This window comes from Molothrus ater, chromosome 20 (genome assembly GCF_012460135.2).
Source record: "Molothrus ater isolate BHLD 08-10-18 breed brown headed cowbird chromosome 20, BPBGC_Mater_1.1, whole genome shotgun sequence".
In the NCBI taxonomy this organism is placed as follows: Eukaryota; Metazoa; Chordata; class Aves; order Passeriformes; family Icteridae; genus Molothrus; species Molothrus ater.
Window position 1 is genome coordinate 1,988,345 of NC_050497.2, and position 19,427 is coordinate 2,007,771.

The 19,427-nt window shown below is 53.5% G+C and overlaps 1 protein-coding gene across 1 annotated transcript in view; it reads left to right on the forward strand.

The window, feature by feature from the left end:
- Positions 1 to 19,427, forward strand: part of ARRDC1 (arrestin domain containing 1) — a 38,266-nt gene that overhangs the window by 1,289 nt on the left and 17,550 nt on the right. The window contains exon 2 of the mRNA XM_036394130.1: positions 16,588 to 16,698. Within this exon, the coding sequence (XP_036250023.1) occupies positions 16,588 to 16,698 (111 nt within the window). The remainder of the gene's footprint in view (positions 1 to 16,587; positions 16,699 to 19,427) is intronic.

Genomic DNA, 19,427 nt, shown 5'->3' on the forward strand with positions numbered 1-19,427 from the left:
AGGAAAAAAAGACCAAGTAATGTAAAATGCGAAGTCTCTGTTCAAGAGCTGTCAGCCTGGATGATGGTGCCTATGCTTGCCTGTGCCTTGCTTTTGAGAGCACCTCTCCCAGTTGTCTGCAATAGCTTTTGGAAGCTTCTTGTGGAATAAAAAGTACCTAGGACAAGTGTAAACTTGTAGCCTGTTTAACTCCTGTCAGAGCAAAACAGTTGCAGATCCAGCGTTTATCTCGGTGGAGAGTACTCCCAGATGCACTTCCAGCAAAGATGTTCTTAATGAAGTCTGGCTGACTTCCCTCCTCAGCCCATCCCGTTGACTTCCACCCATTCCTGAAGGTGCTTCTTGGGAGGGACAGGAGTTTGGCCTTGCAGGGTTTGGTGTGCTGGCCCCTTGTGCTGCCAGCTGGCTAAAGCCACTTGCTGCTGCCTCTACAACTCCCATTTGGAGAGGACCTGCCAACAGGTTCTGCTCTACACCAGCTCTCCTCTGCTTCCTGGTGGTGTTGTAGAGAAGGAGAAAGGTGTATCTTTGTTCTAGACATTCTTTCTGCTTCCTTATTGCTTTGATTCTGAGAAGCATCAGGGTCTGCTGTTAATTGCAGGTCCTGAACTCAGGAGGGGTTTTGCTGTGGGATCTAGTGTTTGGGGCTAGTGCAGGGATTTTGGAAAGAGCTGGGGCAGCTGAGCTCTAGGAAAGCTGTCAGGAGCATCCAGCCAAAATCTGAGGTGGGCTCCATGTGGCTGATGCTTCTATTGTGCTTAGGTCACTGAGCAGCTCTTCTAGGCTGTTTTCTGTACAGTGGCTTCATGAGCTGGGGTAGAAACTTTCCATTACTGGTGTCAGAACTCACCCAGTTAAGTCACGTTTGGATGTGAAACCAACTTCTGCCAAGCACAAGGTGACTCTTTGTTGTGTGTTCTCCCTCCAGCTGTTATCTCATGGTCTCTGCCACACTTGATCTCTTGGGCACCCTCTGCTTCTTTCTGGGTGAAGGAAATGTCTCACCCTCAGAGGAAGAGGCTCATGTAGCTGCTCAAACATCCTTTTGGTGTTACAGCAGGTGACTATCTGCTGTAAGAGATCTTAAAGGGACTTGTGAGCCCTGTTGAGCTCTCTGGGCTCAGCACTGGAGGGATCAGAAAGCCTGACAGGCTCTGGCTTCCTGCTGGGCTGTGGGGAGAGCTGGGTGGCATCAACTCATCTTACATTGTATATACCCCACCCCACACCTTCTGTGGCCAACTGTGACTCTCCAGGCTAATAAACTGCTTCTAGGAGTTTAGTCCTCACCCCTGGCAGGTCTGGCCCACAGCTCCATAACTTGGTGCTTTGCATTTCCTGAGCCGGGCGAGCCCGGCGCGGTGACTCCTCGGAGCTGTGCTGTGTGAGATCACAGCCGGAACCAGCCTGCAGGTGACTCCTCACACGGTGACTTCTGGCTCTTGAAAATTGCACCTCCTGAAAGGTGACAGTGCAAACAAACACAGCTCCTTGTACAGGAGAATCCCGGGTCATGGGACAGCGTAGCTGGGGACACACCTTTTGGGATCATTCATGTTCCCACTTAGACTGGCGTCAGTGCCAGCCCTGCTGACTGGCAACGAGGGCTCTTCAGGAACACATCTTCTCCAGCTGACCTTGCAGCAGCATCACAAACACTGACTGCTCCTGGTGACCCACGTGGACCTTCTGAGGAGTCACACTTCTTCCTGTGCCTGTGCCAGGGTGAAGGACCTGCCCAGAAAACTTCTGAGCCTCAGGGGAGAGCGCTGATGGAAATGGAGAATTCCTGATCATTGTGCCTGGTTTGCTGGGTAAATCATCAAACATGTGTGTACAAAGAATAATTAATCTTACAGGAAGCTTGTGCAGGGACAGCTGGAGATGGAGTTAATTTGTGGGGAAGGAGGAGGGAAGCCAGTTCATTTGGAGCAGGGCAGGCAGTCCTGGTTGCCGGCAGGAGCATGTGGGAACAAAGGCTTGTGCTGCCTGGAGATGCTGGAGCACTTTCCTCTCACCTCTGTGGCTTCCAGGGGCCATGTGGATTATTTTGGTCCCGCCTGCCGTTCAGTGAGGCTTCAGCAAGTGTAATGTTAAAATAACAGCCCTCTCTGCCAGGTCACCAAGAGTAAAGAAACCAGCAAGTGCATTCTGGAACAGATTTCAGCACTTTGCTATTCTCCACTCTGTTATTTGACTGTCCAGGTTTATGCAAGGATGAGTTGACTTTAAAATCACTTCCTTGATCTACAGAGCTATAGACACAAGTACTCATGTTTGTTCATGCTGTAGAAATACAGATACACAATTCCCATTTCCACAGAGTGGAGAGCCCATGAATCATAATTTTCTTCTCTGATCTTAAATATAGTAAATATTCTCACTTCTCATATGGAGAACAGAGAAAGCTGGTGGTGAAGGGGGATGAAGAGCAGGGAGCAGGGTTCTGAAATTCTGGGTCAGGTGTCCAATCTAAAAGGTAACTTTTGTTCCCTAGAAGGGCAGTAGGGAGAAATTTGGGTTTGGTGGTTCTGATGTGTGTGTAACCTGTGCCCTTCCTGAGGGGAAGGGATGACACCAAAGGGCTTTGTTGGCCACAGTTCTCCTACCACTTGACCTCTGGTACAGTGGAAAACATATTCCTGCAGGAAGGCTGTGGCTTGGGAAAGTGCTGGGGAAAAGGTGGATTCAGTCCCTGCATAGTGCTCTGGCTCTCTCCTGAGTCAGAAGTTTGTCTGTAAAGGAGGATTGGAAATCCCTGTGTGGGCAGCATGGGTCACCTGCTCACCTTGGGGGCAGCAGGGACCTCAGGGCTGGTCCTGCTTTGGGGGGCAGTGTGGGGAGAGCTGAGCTAGGCCTGGGAGTTTGGAGGGCACTGTCCCTGCTGCTCCTGGCAATGTCCCACGAGGTCCTTGAACTGCCTGGTATCCACCAGCAGTGCTGGGTGCCAGGATGAGGCCAGGCTCAGGAATGCTCAGGGATGGCTCTGCAGCATCACTCCCTCAGGCTGGATGGCTCCTGCTGGAGAGGAGCTGGATTAACTTTCTTTTCTCACTGTGTGAAGCGAGACAGCAGGGAGCTGTGTGGCCAAGTCTGTCTGAGGCTGGGGAACAAAAGAGGGATTTTTGCTCTCCTGGCTGGCTTGCTGCTAGAGCTCCAACTCCTCTGGAGTCAATAACTAATCACGAGATGGGTTTGTGTCTCTGTCGCTGCCGTGAGCCGCTCCCCTGCCCGCGCTCCGCGTGTGCTCAGCTGAAAAACTGCTCGCTGCTTTCCTTGGCGAGGAGACTGCCACGGCCTCCCATCCCTTGTTGAACAAAATGGGAGGACAAGGGCAGTGGAGTTCTGTCTGTCTGATTTGCTTCCAAGTGTGACAAACGGGGTGTGAGTGCTTATCCCTTCCCTGGAGCGGCGCAGAGCTGTCAGAGATGCAGCTTGTCTTTCTGGGCTGCAGTCAGGTAGGCGGCAGGGAGGCTCCCTGGCTGGGAGGAAGGAGCCTGTGGGTTTCCATGCCTCTCATCCCAAGGCAGCTCCCTGTCCCTGGCTGTGCTGGGAGAGGAGGAGCAGCCAGGGAGTGCATGGATGGGCGTGCTCCACTCGGAGCGTGTTGTGGAATACTTTGTGCTCTAAGTCATCCCCAGGGAAGAAGTAGGTGTGTAGAAGACACAGAGCTGTCGCTTGGCTTGGTGAAATCTTGCTAGAGGCTCTCATGGCCAGTAAGAGGAGGATGGACATGTGGATCATGCTCTGCTATCCAGAGAGGGGGTGCTCAGGCCCTTCCAAGAGATGAAGGGAATGGGATGGTTGGGTTGTGCTGCAGAGCTGCTGCAGACCTGACCTGTACCAGAGCATAGAGAAAGGCCTGCCAGGCATTGGGGAAGGTCTTTTCCTTCTCCTGCTCAGGGCAGCTCCTCCTGAAATGGCCTGGCAAACATGTCAGGGGCTGGGCTTTGGTTTGATGCCTCTTTTATTGAGGGCTGATTGCTGAGATAGCCAACGTGCAGCCTTTAGGCTACTGCTGTGACCTCTGGAGTCTGGTAACAGGAATTGCTGTGGAAGTTAATTGCCTCTTTGTGCTGCTCTTAAAATCTGTCACTCTTCAAATCTCTCGTGCAGAAATGCAAAGTGCTTAGGAGAGGAGAAAATGAGCAAAGGACCAGACTGTTGCCAGTCAGCATGTTTTTGCCTTGTGCACAGTTGTGCCTGCATGTGCTCAGAGTCCCTGGGCTGTGCTCAGGATCCAAAACAGAGGTGAAATGGATCCATACCACAAAGGTGTTCAGGCTTCTGTCTGCTTGTGATGGCTTTTAAACAGCAAATCCCCATTTCCCACTCTCTCTATGGCAGATTAAAAGTAAGTGATGGGGTGCACAAGTCAGCTGGGAGTGAGGTGTTTTGCTGTCCCTAGGTCTGTGGGTAGAGGCCTTTCACTCCAGCGTGGGCACCCATGGCTGGGTGTTGCTCTGTGCAGAGGGGTGGTCAGTGCCATGGGTTTGAGTTGCATGGCTTGAGTAAATTCTCACAGGTGTGTTGGGAACTTGAGATGCTGCATGATGGCAGTGGAGAGGATATGGGGTGTCCTAAGGTAAGTCTTGAGCTGCTTTTGACTCCCTTGACAAGAAGAGGGTGGCAAGCTAGTGCCAACCTGGAATTATTTAGAGATCTGGTTTAAAAACACCCTGATCTCTGGGCACCTTAATCTTCATTAAAAGCCAGAGTTTGTCAGATATCTGTAGCGAAATCTGTTTCCAAGAAGCATGAATCATTTCAGGAGCACTAATGCTTATGACTTCCACTCCTTTGTTCTTGTTGACAGCACTCTGCTCTCTGACAGTCGTTCTGGCTCAGGCAGCTCAGACCAGAGGTAACAATGCTGTCGCAATTCACTGTTCATCCCTCCCCAAAACACCCTCCTGAATCCCAAATATTCCCTGCAATAAGAGTGGGATAAAACTGGCTTGGAAGGTAACAACTCTAGGGAGGAATGCTCAGTGTATAGGTAGAAATTGGAGCCTCCTCAATGGGGGTTATTAGCAGGGGTCTGAATGTCAGGGCCAGAGGTGCAGCTCAGGTCCCAGATGTTCCTTTTCTGTCTGTTTGAATTTCTGAGGAGCCCAGCCTGACCATGAGGACTGTCTTACCAACTTGTAGCACTCCCAGCACAGTGAGGATTTGTTATGTATCTGGTGCTCTGGTGATAACAAGAACATAAGTCATCTTTCCAAACTGATGATCTTGCTATAAATAGAGAATCCAGCTGCTTGTGTTGAATGGCATCAAAGAAAATCATAGGAGCAGCTCTTATGCTTAGTGGATTCTGGCTGTTTTCTCTGAAGATGCTGGGGTTGGGAGATTTCTTGACAACTGAGACGTGCAAAAGCAGTGCAGGAGAGCTCAATGGGGAATCTTCAGCAGGGAGCAGGTGAAGCTGGGATCTCTCATCCTGGGCTGGGATCTCTCATCCTGGGCTGGGATCTTCAGCAGGGAGCAGGTGAGGCTGGGATCTCTCATCCCATGCTGGGATCTTCAGCAGGGAGCAGGTGAGGCTGGGATCTCTCATCCCCTGCTGTGCCTTCCTGCCTCCCCAGCAAGAACCTGCCTGTGCTGGTATTTGGCCAGGATGAGGAGGCACTAAATGCAAGCTTGCTTTGCTGCTTGTAAATAAGGCTCTTCAGGAAAAAGCCCTTGAAACCTCCCCTTCTAGGAGGAGGGGAGCTGGCTCCTGGCTCATGCCTGGGAGCTGCAGCAGCACTAAATAATGTGGAGGTGTCTCAGCAGTTCTGTGTGCTGAGCAGTGAGTTCAGTGCCTGGACTGGCAGCAGGACAGACCCTGATGTGGCTCCACATGGTTGCCTGACTCCTTGCTCCTGCCTCCTCTCCTGTAAGTGGGCTCCAACCTCTCCCACCAAAACTCCTGTTCCCAGGCTGGCTGAGCAGTCCTGAGTGTGCTGCTTTAGTCCTTCCCCTGCTGTGGAGGCAGGGGCTCACTCAGGGCACTGGGTTGTGCCAATGTGCTCTGTGCTGAGTCCTTGCAGCCCCAGGGGTGTCCAGCCTGTGACAGACCTCCTGCCCTCCAGGTGCTGGGCTGACTTTGCACGTGCTCCTCATCTGGGGAGTGGGTGATGGGGAATCTGTGCCCAGGAGCATCCCTTGAGCCCCAGGAGGGGATGGAGAAGTGTCATCTCTCCTGAACCTTACATCTGCAGGGCTGGCTGCTGCTGAGGCCAGGAGAGCTGTGTCTGGCTGTGTCGTGGGTGGCAATGAGGGGCTCCCAAAATGAGCATCAGCCAACAGGATTTGTAGCCTTACCTCTTAGAGAAGGGTATCTGAGAGTCTCAGAAGAAAATGAGCGTGACTCAGTCCCACAGCAGAGCCTGGCCCACAGGAGCCCTGCTGCTCTGGAATTACAGTAAGCCTGTTAAGCATGAATTTCCAGAAGTCTTTGAAGCATTTATTTAGAAAGAGTCTGAAAAGGGAGTAGGCTCTGGTGAATCAACCTCTTTGTGGTGAGTAGGGAAACCTGATCAGTCGGCTCTTTATCTTCTGCACCCCGCATGGAGGGAGATGCTCCCGCGGCGGGGGCAGAGGGGCTGTCTGGGCAAAGAGCTGCCAAACCTGCTCAGGCTGTGGGGAGAGTGGGGCAGGGCTCTGGGGGTCACAGGCAGAGGTGGTTCCCAGGACAGAGGTGTGTTCCCAGCACATCAGAGAGCTCAGCTGCTCCTTTTCCATGGGAATCACAGTTGTTCTGCCAGCAAGGTGGGGAAAGGTGCCAGGCTTTGCACTTGCTTGAAAGAACAATTGAGTTTGTTAATGAGTTTAAAGGGGCATTTTCTTACACCAGCATCCAGCACATCCCCCCCAGACCTGCAGGGCTCTGTGGTAGGTTGTGATGGAGTTTCTTGCTCAGTTCTTCCTTTTTTTAGACAGCCAAGTCAATTGTACCAGAATATCTTAACTCCTCTGGCCTAAAGTAGTGTTAAGTGCTGGGTGGAAACCTATTTCACTTTGGGCAAGCTATAAAAAAATGACATTCCTCACTTCTGTTTTAGCACTGCTCAGTCTGAGGAAGGGTGGCTGTGGTCCCTGTCTGGCTGAAGTGCTGAGTGCTGGCAGGTCCTGGCATCCATCAGCATTCCTGTGAGCCAGGGTGAGCTGCTGATTCTGTTCCACTTGTCTGGCTGCATGTTGGGCATCTGGGACTTGCATTCCCTTCCCACGGGGCTGCTCTAGGGGCCAAGTGCTGAAGATTAAGATGCTCTGACTGCTTATGTATGTACAGCCTTATTTCACTTTGAAGAGGATAGCTTACTTAAATTCAGGGCTCACAAAATCCAGCTTATTACCTAGGTCCCCTGAGAAAGATGGAGTAAATTAAATCTACATTAAATTTATTAAAATAATCTGTCTTGTGCAGGGGATCATGAGTAAAACTTTTCTGGGCCCTGCTGAGATCCTATGTATGAGGTATTCCTGCAGCTGCAGGCCCTGCCTGGAGCTTGGTCCCATCCCAGTCCATCCCTGAGAGCAGCAGAGGCTGCTTCCTCATGGATGGCATGAACAGAAAGGAGCCTCAAATGCAGTTCTAGCAGGAGGGCAGGCACTGCAGTCTCAAACAGGTCACAGTTTCCCACTCTGAATTTCTGTCCAGAGTAGCAGAAAGGAAAGAAATCTTTTAAGATAAAAGTTGGCTTCACACCCTGGAGCAGTTGAAGCTCTACATGAAATGTTGCCTCCATCTCTCCTCCAGCCTTCTGCTCCTCTGCAACCTCCCTGCTTTTCCCCTCCAGTACTTGGAGGGATGGATGCTGGGAGAGGAGGAGGAGGCTGTGAGTGCTGGCAGCGTGGCTCAGGTGGGTGGCTGGCATGGAGATATTCCTGGGGAGATGTGAGATCTGCCTCTCTGTGCCAAGTAGTTTCTCACTGCTGTTTGATCTGGCTGTTCCCAGCATGTCAGGGTGCCTGTGGCTGCCAGCCTGGCCTGGGAGGAAGAGGATGGTCCCTCAGCATGCTGGGGTGGGGCACAGCTGCTCTCCTTGCAGGAGTACCCAAGGAATGGCATCGCTGACCTCTGCCCTGCGTGTGGCACTGTGTGGAGCAGCTCTGCTGGACTGTGCCACCTGTTTAGGATGGGATGAAAGTCTGGGCTCCCAAAACTGGTCTGACATGTCCAGACTCTGCCCTGCCTGGCTGTTATGGTACAACCACCTCTGCCACTGTGGACTCTCGAGCAGAACAAGCCCACTTCTCCCCTCCTCTTCCCAGTCTGTGTGCCTCAGCACCGAGGCCTACATCAGTCTGAAGCTTAAAAAAAGTCCCAGATTTGTCCTGGTTTTGCAAGAGGCGGTATTGGAGAAAGGATGACCCCAGCATCCCCTTCTGGAGCGTGTTTGGGGAGCAGTGAGGAGGTTGTAGCAGCAGCAGCATGGTGGGATTGGGGTGAGGGGCTGCATGGGGTGAAGCCCCTCAGTCAGGCCCTGATGCAGGTGCTGTGGTGTTCCATGCCTGTTGCTAAGGAGCTGCCTCTGGCACATCCAAGGCACAGCCTCTGTGGCACATGTTCATCCCCCTGCCACAGCCTGTGTGGCCTTGTTCACTGGTGAGTTTTCCCCCTGCAGCCCGACGTGTGCAGGGCCAGGCTTGTTAAGTGTGTTCAGCTGAGGATTTCATTCCAGATGTTCGAGATGACCCCCTTCCTCTGAGGGCAGCCAGCATGCTGATAAAACACTGTGATGCTATAAATAAACCTGTCTGCTCCACAAGGGAGAAAAACCTTTGGTTTGAGCAGGAGTTTGTTCTAAACACGAGCCCAAGAGTTGGCTTTTTTGTCTCAGGATTTATGTTGACCCTTGGTTTTGGGGAGGAGCTGGAAAATGTAGGTTTCCCTGCTGCTCTCAGCCTGATGGAAGAAAGTGCTTGCAGTGGGGGGAAGGATTGACCTACCTGGGAAAGGACTTAGAAGATTTGTTCTCCTGGTTTTCTGCAGGTCCACACCTGCCCAGCCTCCCTTTAGAGGCTCCTGCACTGCTGGAATGAGGCCATCCTTGTGTGTCCATACTGCTGCCCCTCCTTGTGCTGGGCTGGACTCTGGCTGAAATAATTCATGCATAGCTGAAATAACGACTGTGGGTCATATTGCCCCTGTGGCAGAGCTGTCACTTCCCTGGGGCTGCTACAGGTGGAGTTTTTCCAGGCTGTCTTGGGGAGCTGCCTCAGCCTTCCTACAGTGTGAGGTTCTTTTGGAGGGTCTGGGCTTCCTGCAGGTTGGGTGGGACAGTGGACGCATACAGACAGCCCTGTGGCCACAGCCAGGGCACCAGGCACTGCTGGCTCTTGGGATCACATTTGCTGAGCTTGGATTTGCAGGGCAGGCTCTAGTGCCCTGGAAATGAGCACACTGAAAGGTCAGGGAGGGAGGGACTGTCCCTTGCATTGCTGTGAGGGGTTTGGCTGGTCCAACCCCTGGTAGGTGCAGAGGGCAAGTGCCAGCCTAGGGAAGGAATGGCTGAACAGCAGAGGTTGCTCTTGCTCCTGGGGGCTAAATGATGCTCGAGTTTGTGCCTCTGCAGAGGGGCTGCAGCTGGGCTCGTGTGTGGCAGGAGCATTAGCACAGGGACAGAGAGGGGTCAGACACAGCAACCACTCAGAATTTCACTGGGAGCCTGTCTGAGCCTCTGAACAGAGAGCTACACTGGCTGTGAGCTTGTGATGGCTGTGGGAGGTGGGATGAGCCCCTGGGGCACGGGGAGCAGCAGCTGAGTCCTCCAGGAGCTGCTGGTGCTGTGGGAGATGCTGCTCCCTGTGTGCCAGCTCCAGACAAGTCACCTCCCAGGGCCTGGCTACAGGCTTGGATTTGATTTGAGATGGAAAGCACAGACTACTCTTCTAGACAACTCCTCTCCTTCCACATTAGAGGCCAGATCTCTTTCCTGGCCCTGGCTGGTTCTTGTAAGGAAGAAGATAAAAACCTCCCCAGACAATCCTTAACCTTGTGCCAAACCCACTGCTGCCTGCAGCACTTGTTGTAAGCTCTGCTCTTGCCTCACTAGCTTGTGAAATGCTCAAGACTATTTGTGTCTCAAGAACTGACAGGATGGACCCAGAAGGATGGGGACAGCTGAGATTTAATTAGGAGCTGTTGGTTTAATTAGTAGTGTCTCAATATATTCATGCATGAGGGACTTGTGTATCTCGTGAGTTTCCAGCCTTCCTGCTCAGTCCTTTCTGTCTGCAGCTGTATGGGTGTGTTCCTGTGTAAAGGCCATCAGTAGAAAAACCTCATCCTGCCCTTCTTGGTGTCCACTTCTCATGGAACTTTTCTAGGAATTACCCAGTCTCTACAAACTGAGAATAACTTGCTCTGCTTTGGGTCTTGCTCTCTCTCAGGCTTTCCCTTTTCCCAGTGCTATCTGCTCCTGATTTGCTCCCAGGGTGGGAACCTCAAACCCCTCATTTTCACACAGGTGCAGGGTTGGAGGATCTCAGGGTGAATCCAAATTTGTGATCTTTGCTGAACCCAGAGGTGTCACTGCAGGGTGGAGCTGTGGTGCTGTGTGTTGAGGTGACCTCCTGCTGCCCATGCTGTGACAGCCCATCCTTCTGCCAAAACCAGGTCCCTACTACCATGCCTTGGGGAGGGATTTGGGCTCAGGGGGATCCTTCACCTCCTTCTCCCAAGGCTGCTCCTGGTCCCTGGGATGGAAAATGGCTCATTCCCAGCTCATGGATGCTCTGAGTCCCTGCAGCTCTGGAGAGTCCCTGGCAGCTTGAGAGAATCAGTTAAAATGTGGTGATCACTGTCTGCCATGGCTCTGATGGAGAGGGGTGAGGGAAGGGGGCTCTGCCTTCCTGTGGCTGGTTTCCATGAAATGAACACTTCTCTGATGCACACTCACTTGACTCCCACAGCACTTTCTCCTCCTCTGCTCCCTTGTTAGCTGCATCCAGGCATGCAGGAGTTTTCCAGAGGGTATCTCAGTCCCTGGGTGCCCTCTGATTCTGTCACTAAAGCGTGCCCTGGTCCCTTGTGCTGTGTGGGGTCACTGCAGGCACAGGGGCTCTGCCATCCATCTCATCCCACGTGTGCAGGGCTGGGCCCCTCCTTCCCTGCAGCAGGGACAGCTGGAGCCTCTGGGTCCAGCAGACACGGCTGAGGCCACGTGGTGACCTGGGTAAGCTTCAGCTGGCAAAACCCCAGGCTGTTTGTAAGTGCCATCTCAGTGCCATTTCAGAGCTCAGTTGCCAGCTCTTCATCCGTCCTTGCGGAGGAAAGGGAATGGCAGGAGGGTCTGTTTGTCCTGCCTGAGCTGGACATCCCTCCTCCAGCTGTGTCAGGTTGTGTCAGGGGCCAGGGCAGCTCAGGCTGGAGCTCAGGGCAAGGTTCTTCCCCCAGAGGGTGCTGGCACTGCCCAGGCTCCCCAGGGAATGGGCACGGCCCCGAGGCTGCCAGAGCTCCAGGAGCCTTTGGGCAGCGCTGCCAGGGATGCCCAGGCTGGGGCTGCTGGGGGGGCTGGGCAGGGACAGGGGCTGCACTGGATGATCCTGGTGTTCCATTCCAGCTCAGGAGATTCTGTGATTCTACAAACTGGTTTTGCTGCTTCCCCTGCCCAGCCTAGAAAATCCAAGCTGACCAAGCTGCAGCAGCCTCTTCCCTCCCCCTCTGCCCATACCTGTTGTAGCAGGTGTGTGACACAGGTGGGACTTGAAAGTTCACTTGGGACTGGGGCTGAGTGCAGGGTGACCATTGAGCCTCTGCTTGCTCAGCACGTGGCTTGATTTTGGAAGGAGGGATGTGCACACACAGCCTGCCCCTGGCAGAGGAGGGGATGTGTGTGCTGTCCTTTCCTCATGCCTGAGGTGCCACACCAGCTCCCCCGAGGAGGGCAACTCACTGGGTGAGGAGAAAAAGCAGTTTGAAATCTATGGCTGCTCTCCTTAAATCACCTTGGAAGGAGGCAGACGTGCCCAGCTCCTGGCATCTCTATTTTTACTCTGTGCAGAGATGGATATGGCTGAGCTGTCTCCTTTTATTTCCAGCACTTGGCGCGTGCTGCAGCGCGTTGCTAAAGATGTGTCTGGCTGGATGTGGAGCTGCCCGCTTCCCTGAGTCCCTCAGGGACTCTGGGGTGAAGGGCTCTTGCCTTCTGCATGGCTTCATCATTCATTTCTTCTCTCTGCCTCCCCCTTCCCCTCCCTTTACAGTTTTTGGATTTTGTTTTTTTCCTGTATTTATTCAAATCAGCCTGGGTAAACAGGGAGCAGGAGGGAGGTGACTGGGGCCACTGGTAGCACTGGATTCCAGAGGCATTTTTAATGGGTCTCTAATAACTGGAACTGGCCTATTTTGATGCACAAACTATTTTTATTTCCTCTGTCTGCAGCTTGGCACTTCCAAGATTTCCTTGGAAAGGCTCAGACTGTGCATTTTTCTTCCTGACAGGCAGCCTGACAATCTCTGTGCTCAGGTGGCTCCATTGCAGCAGCTGTGATGCTGCTGGTTTTGCCAGGTCCATCCTGACAATGTCATTTTTGGGTTCCAGCTGCCCCCAGAGCCACGTGCATGAGCTGTGCTTGTCCCACATCCCTGTCCCTCCTCCTGCTTGTGGGCAGGAACCTGTACAAGAGCGAGCCAGGCAAGTCCCCAGTATCTGCCTCTGGCCGTGGGATACTCATGGAGAGGCTGATTTTATGGTCCACTGTTCCAAAACCTGGTTAGGAGGGAGATGAATGGTTTGATCTATTGATCCAGGCACCTCTGAAACCTCCCAAATAACCTGGCCCTGTATCTTCCAGTCTTTCCTGCTCTGGCCATGAAACTGGGGGGCTCTCTGGCTGTCCTGGACCTGCTGCCCCCAGCATCACCCACCCTGCAGGGGCCTGGGGACCTGCTGGCTCCTCCAGGAGCCTGGGGGATGAGGTGGGTTATGCAATCCCTGTGTCCAGCCACACTGGCAGCTGTGGGGCAATAGCTCAGAGCTACTGTCCACCCCATTTTTCCCCAGTGAGGTAAGGGGGTGCTCATGTGTCTGGAGCAGGTTGGAGAAGATGCTGTGTGACAAATCTCTGCCCCCTGAACTGCTCCAAGGCTTGTCCCAAGTGTGGTGACTTGGTGTGCCTGGTGAGGGGACACTGGGGACTCTGGGGAGCACAGAGGGAAGGGAAGAATGAAATTCCTTCAAACTTTTCAGCCTGAAATGCTGCTTTCTGTTGCTTGGGGTTGGAATGGCAACCCCAGGGTGAGTGATGGTCAGAGAATGTGGCTGGAGAGGGCTTGGTGGGGCTGAAGGACTGGAAGCCCTGAGAGCCCCAGAGCAATCCCTCCAGGGACTGTCCCTCCTCTCTAGGCTGGCTGTGACCATGCAGTTTGGGATGTCAGTGGTTAATGGGGAAGCCTTGGAGCTGACAGCTCCTGTGCTGGAAAACTCCTCAGCAAGCTGGAGAGGGAATTTTGGACATGGTCTGACTTCAGCCCTAGTGCTTGACCATGGCAGCAGGGCCCCAGCCAGGGCTGGCTCTGGGTGTCAGACTGCAAACCCACTGCCTCTATCTGCTGTGGGAAGGGAGCTGTGCACAGCCTGTGTTCCTGAGCATCCCCACCCACCTGCCTCCCTGGAACAGGAGAGCCTCCTCGCCACAGTGCAGCCTCAGCTGCAATCAGAGCCTGTGGGCCCCTTGTCTGGGCATTGAACAGATGGTGGTGATCTATAAACTCCTGCTGTGCAGGGAGGATGAGGAGGAGCCTGCTCAGGGGCTGTTGCTCCTGAAGGATGTGAATGTTCTCCAGTTTTTGATTGGGTTTTTCTTGCTCACATCTCCTGTGTGAAAAGGAGGGAATGGAGTGGGTGAGTCTGGGCTTGATTTGACTGGGTCCATCTGTGTTTTGTGGGCTGATTCAGAGTGGGACAGGCTTGTTGTGAGCCCAGAGATGTGGCAGTATGTCCAAGGTGGGAGCTTGGCACCAATGTGTAGATACACATGACACCATCCTGCTAAAACCCTTCCTGCTCCTGGTGCTGAGGCCCCTCCGTGGCTCTGGCTCTGCCATCTGCCAAAAGAGAGGATTGGATGTCACCTGGGGAGGTGGGGAGGGTTCATTGTGATGTTCACCTCAGGAGGGCACCTGGTGTGTGAGGCCACACCTTGAGTGCTGTGTCCAGTTCTGGGCCCCTCAGTTCAGGAGGGACATGGAGAGGCTTGAGCGTGTCCAGAGGAGAGCAACGGGGCTGGTGAGGGGCTGGGAACACAAGCCCTGTGAAGAACGACTGAGGGAGCTGGGGCTGTTCAGCCTGGAGAAAAGGAGACTCAGAGGTGACCTTATCACTCTGCAACTCTCTTCAACTTCCTGAAGGGTGACTGTGGTGAGCTGGGGTCGGTCTCTTTCTCCGGGCAACAAGAGACAGAACAAGAGGACACAGCCTCAAGCTGCACCAAGGGAGATACAGGCTAGAATTAAGGAGGAAGTTTTTCACAGAAAGAGTGGTCAAACACTGGAATCATCTACCCAGGGAGGTGGTGGAGTCACCATCCCTCAATGTGTTTACAAAAAGACTGGATGTGGACTTGGTGCCATGATCTAGTTGAGGTGTTAGAACATAGGTTGGACTCGATGATCTTAAAGGTCTCTTCCAACCTAGAAATTCTGTGATTCTGTGATTCTGTATCAGCTCAGGTGTGCTCTGTGCTGTGGTGGGGGAGTTCCCATCCCAGGCCATGCTATCCTGGTCTTTCCCTGCCTTGCACATCGCACACACAAGGCAGTGATGTGTCAGCCTTGCTGCTGTATTGATGTTTGGATAATGAGAGTTGGCATCTGGAGCTGCTTATCCTTTGTCCTTGAGTGTAGAACAACACTTGGACTGCAAGGGGCTCTTCATCTCACAGTCATGGTCAGCTGTGGGGGTATGGCAGGAGATCTGAGGGGGGAGGCTGTTCTTCCTTGTGGGATTACAGACTTTAAGCCCTGAGGAGCTCATTCCACCTGTCTGCATGACCCCCTGGCTGGGACTGGGGTATGAGCTATGTGCTGGCCCTGCAGAGAGGGCTGGATTTGGGGTCTTTCCACCCTGTCTCCAGTCAGTCACTTTGGCCAGGCAGGTGCTCTGGAGAGCTGTTTGAGGTGCTTGCAAGCAGCAATAAATGCAGCCCTCAATGTTTGGGTAGATGGGTGGAGGTGTTGATACCAACAAGGCTGAGGACATCTGAGGAGGGGAGAGCTCCTAAGCCAAGACAAACTGGCCACCTGCTTCCCAGGGAGATGCTTCCTGTGGATGCAGCTGGAATACAGGGGAGCAGATGGGTCAAACAGACAAAGTGTCTGTCTGGTGGATCCTGTCACCTTTCTGCCAGCAGAACTACTCACCTGGCCACTGGGGTAAGGGAGTTCTGTGGGCTCCAGCTCTTGCAAAACCTGATGGGATTCAGGTGGGAGATATTCAGGCTGGGACAGCCCTGTAGGCTCTGTTTGTGCCACAACAGGTCTGCCTGTGTGCTCCCTGTGTGGGGGTAGCAGTGCAGATTCTCTCTTGCTGTGCAGCAAGGCCAGTCTGTCATGTTTGTCTGTCTCTGTGCTCCAGTGTCCACATCAGAATCTGATTTCAACCTGCTGAGTATTGGCCAAGATTAACTGAAGATGTCTGTGGGGAGCTCCTCTGAGAGCCAGGCTGCAGGCTGAGCTCTTGGGGTGACTTTCTCCAGGCAAGGCACAAACATAGCTCAAATTACTGTCCTTGCTTTTGGGAGGGTCAGGTGGCACCTCTGATGCTTCCAGACCTTGCTGTGTGGCTTTGCTGAGCACTGTGTCTAACAAAGGAGGAAACCACTCCCTCAGAACTGCTGACTGGCTGGGAAGTGATGTGTGGATGGACATTTTGGAGGTCCTGATGCAGGACAAGTGTTAATGGCAAAGTGTTTTGCTGCAAGACATTAAAGCTGAGACTGAGCCCATGAGCAGGGGCTGGGAATGTCCTCTGAGGGTGACAGGGTTGTGAATTCAAGCAGCAGAGCTTGTCCAGGCTGCACAGGGGAGTCCAGCTCTCTGCTGCTGCTTCAGACAGGCTGTTTGAACCCCTTGTTCAGCTGCTGAATGGGCTTGTGCCAAACATGTCTCTCCTCCCAGGGATGGTGGGACACTCAGTGGGATGCCTGGCTCCTCGTGGGGTGGGAGCAGCAGAGTCCTTGGCTGCTCATCCCTGTCTGGACAGTGACACCCAAGGCTTCTGCTCTCAGCCAGAGTGCCAAGGCTGGTGCATGTTTTGGGAGGGAACACTGCTTCATTTGGGACAGAGGTTTGCCTGTCAGGGAGCTACAATCCCTGCTGGTAAGGGCTTCCTCAGTGCAAGGAAACCAGCCTGAGGGTTTCAAAGGTGATAGTACCTAGGAATAGCACTGGGGTAGCAGGGAGTGCTCAGTTGTGCTGGGAGTGCTGGAAAACCCAATTTTGGAATGAAAGCATGACCTGATTCCTGTGCTCCATTTCCCCACCCTGTGTGTGTTTCCATGAGCACTGCTCCTGCACAGTACAGTACCTGAGGCAGGTCTGAACCTGAGCTTTTGCTTTCTCCCAGTGCTGATGTGTGTCCTGTCTCTCCACAGCCATCAAGGTGAGCTGCATTGGATCCTGTGGGGTGTCCAACAAGATCAATGACACAGCATGGACTGTGGAGGAGCAGTACTTCAACAGCACACTGTCCCTGGCAGACAAAGGTACGGTCCACAAAGGCCTGGTGCAGATCTGTGCTCAGAGAAGCTTTACAGAAACGTTTCACCAAGACTTCAGCATCCCCTCGATGTGAAATACCCCTCACAGGCTGCCTTGGCCTGTGCACAGAGGATGGGAGCCAGGATTAGAGACTACAAGAGCTTAGCAGGAGCTGTGCAGGGAAGGATCCTGAACAGAACTTGGCAGCCACCCTGCAAACACTGCTGGCATCCTGTGGCCCTGGTCTTTCTGAGGCAGAGCTGTCACAGGGACTGCTCCCTGTCTCAATACTCTGTGAATTCACCCTGCTCTGTTCCCCATGTGTGTGTTTATGGTGCTCACAAAACACTGATCAAAGCTGGTCAGCAGAAGCCAGTGGTTTGCTGTGAAAGGGGGTGTGGATGTGTCACTTGTGCTCCAGTAGAAGCTCTGGGAGCGTGGCAGGATCAGCCTAGGGCAGTTACCCCTGCTCCCAGTGAGATGGGCAGAGATAGTGATGGGCTTGTATTGTCCTGTGGGTAAAGTGACACCAGAGCCTCTGGGGGATCTGGGCCTGAATGAATGCTGTCTTTCTGCTGATAAATAGGTCAGCCTTACCACAAATAATTCATGCTGTGCCCTGGCTCCTGTTGAAATCAAGATGTGCCAGTATTCACCTGCTGAAGGCAGTGGCTGTAACAGGAACATGGCAAAAGCCCAGGGTAGCAGGAGCTCAGCCCTCTGATACTGTTTTGTCAAGTAACAGGAAATGGGTAAAACTGAAATGGCAGTTTCTGCTAGCTCAGCAATTTTCCAAGCAGAGCTTTTAGCATTGAGGGGAGACTGAGCTCACTCTTGCAGCAACTGCTGAGAGGGCTGCTTGCTCTCAGGTCCCTGCCAGGGGAGACAGTTGGCTGGCTGGCTCTTGGCTCCCAGCCTGGGGGCTGCAGTCAGAGATAAACTGCCTGGGAGGGCAATGGGAACCATTCCTGCCTGATTCTGGGTGTGCTGAGCACAGAGAGCCCAGCTGTGGGTGTTGGGGTGGGGGCACAGTCACAGGGGGGCTGTAAGGTGCTGCACACCATTGGACTTAGATGAGTTGGGAGTTGTAGGCTGCAACTGTGTGGACTTGTGGAGAGGTTTAAACCTGCAACTGCACTGAAAAATGCTCCTTCCAATTTTTGTTTCTAATATTTAATGATTGGAGGGAGAGCTGTGATCTTGTGGTCAGATCTGAGTGCTGGGCAAGCTGGGCAGTGGCAAAAGCCAGGCAGGAAGGTGGAGTGGGAAGAGGTGGGTGTGCTGTTTGTTGGGTTTGCAGCCCCTGGAAAACTTTGATAGCTGCTTTGGCAGTCAGTTCTTGTGAGGTTGCCCTTGGGAGCCATCCCCTTGATAACCAGGACTAGAGTGAACTGGGAAGGATGGAAAGAAAAACCTTGTGCTGAAGTTGTGCCCCTTGAAGGCCTGACATCCAAATGTGGCCAAAATTTGGTAGTCCCAGTTCTTGAAGTGTTTGTGGAAAACCCTGATCTTTTGGCTGTTGGTTTTCTGGGGCCCAGACTCCTGTACACCTCCCATGGCAGTGCTGCTCTCTGTCACCCACTGGTATCACAGGCTCTGCCACCCTTGAGCAGGTGCCTGGGGCTGGCAGCAGGGCTGGGCTGCTGGCTCTGCACTGGAGCTGCTCACAGAGCCACGAGCCTGGGCTGTGAGTGGGATTGAAGGGGCCAGCTGATGTCTCCAGAGCTGCCACAGCTGCAGGCAGGTGAGGCAAGAAACAGCAGTGCATGATTTACCTTAGGTGTAGGGAATTAAAGGGAAAATCTGTCCCTGTGGAGTTGTGTGTTTGGAAACTGAGGTGTGTTTGGAAACTGAGGTGTGTTGTGGTGTTGTTCCTGTCCTGCCTTGCAGAGCTGCAGTGAGATTATGAGGAAAGCCCAGCCCAGGTATCAGCAGCTGCTCTGGAGCAGTGTGCTGGGTACTCACAGTCACTGACCTCTGCTCTTCAGCTTTTTGTGTCCAAAAAGTGTGGCCCCAACTGCTGGGAGCTCTCAGCCTGATTCCCAGCTGCAGGGAAGCAGAGGGGGAGAGGGTGGGCAGTCCCTGTGTGTGGGATTGCAGCCACGGGGGATTTGCCCTTCATGCTCAGGAATTATTGCCCTGGACTTGCAGATTTGTCCCATGTCTGCACTCAGACAGGACAGCTGGACCCCTGGGAGGATGGAAGGGGAGCAGTGGGATGGAGATGGGACAGTGTCACTGCTGCCTTTGGACCTGATTCCACCAGCAGAGATGGCTTTGAAGCTGACCCTTGCATTTGCTGTGCTGGCTTGCAGGGATGTGGAACAAAAGCCCTGGAGGCTGGCACTGCTCCAGCCTGCAGCACAGGGACAGAGAGAGCTGTCCCAGCCCTCCCTGTGACATTGATGCGTGTCTGGGCTGCTCCTCCACCTCCCTGCCTCTGTGTCTGCCTGTCTGTCTGTCTGCCTCCTCTGAGGGGCTGCTGGCAGCAGTGTCCTGGCACAGCTCAGCCCTGCAGGGCTGTGCTGGGGGAGCCCTCCATGGCCTGGTGCAGGCAGAGCCTCAGTGCTGACTCAGCTGTGGCATTTTTAGGCTTTCCAGGAATAGCTCTCAGCTGCCCTGGCCTTTCCTGAAAAAAGCATGAAGGAGCTCCAGACAGATGGAGTGTCCCATGTGGGTGTTCCCTGGGTGCCTCCCTGCAGGGCTCACCCAGATGGGAGGGGAAACTGAGGCA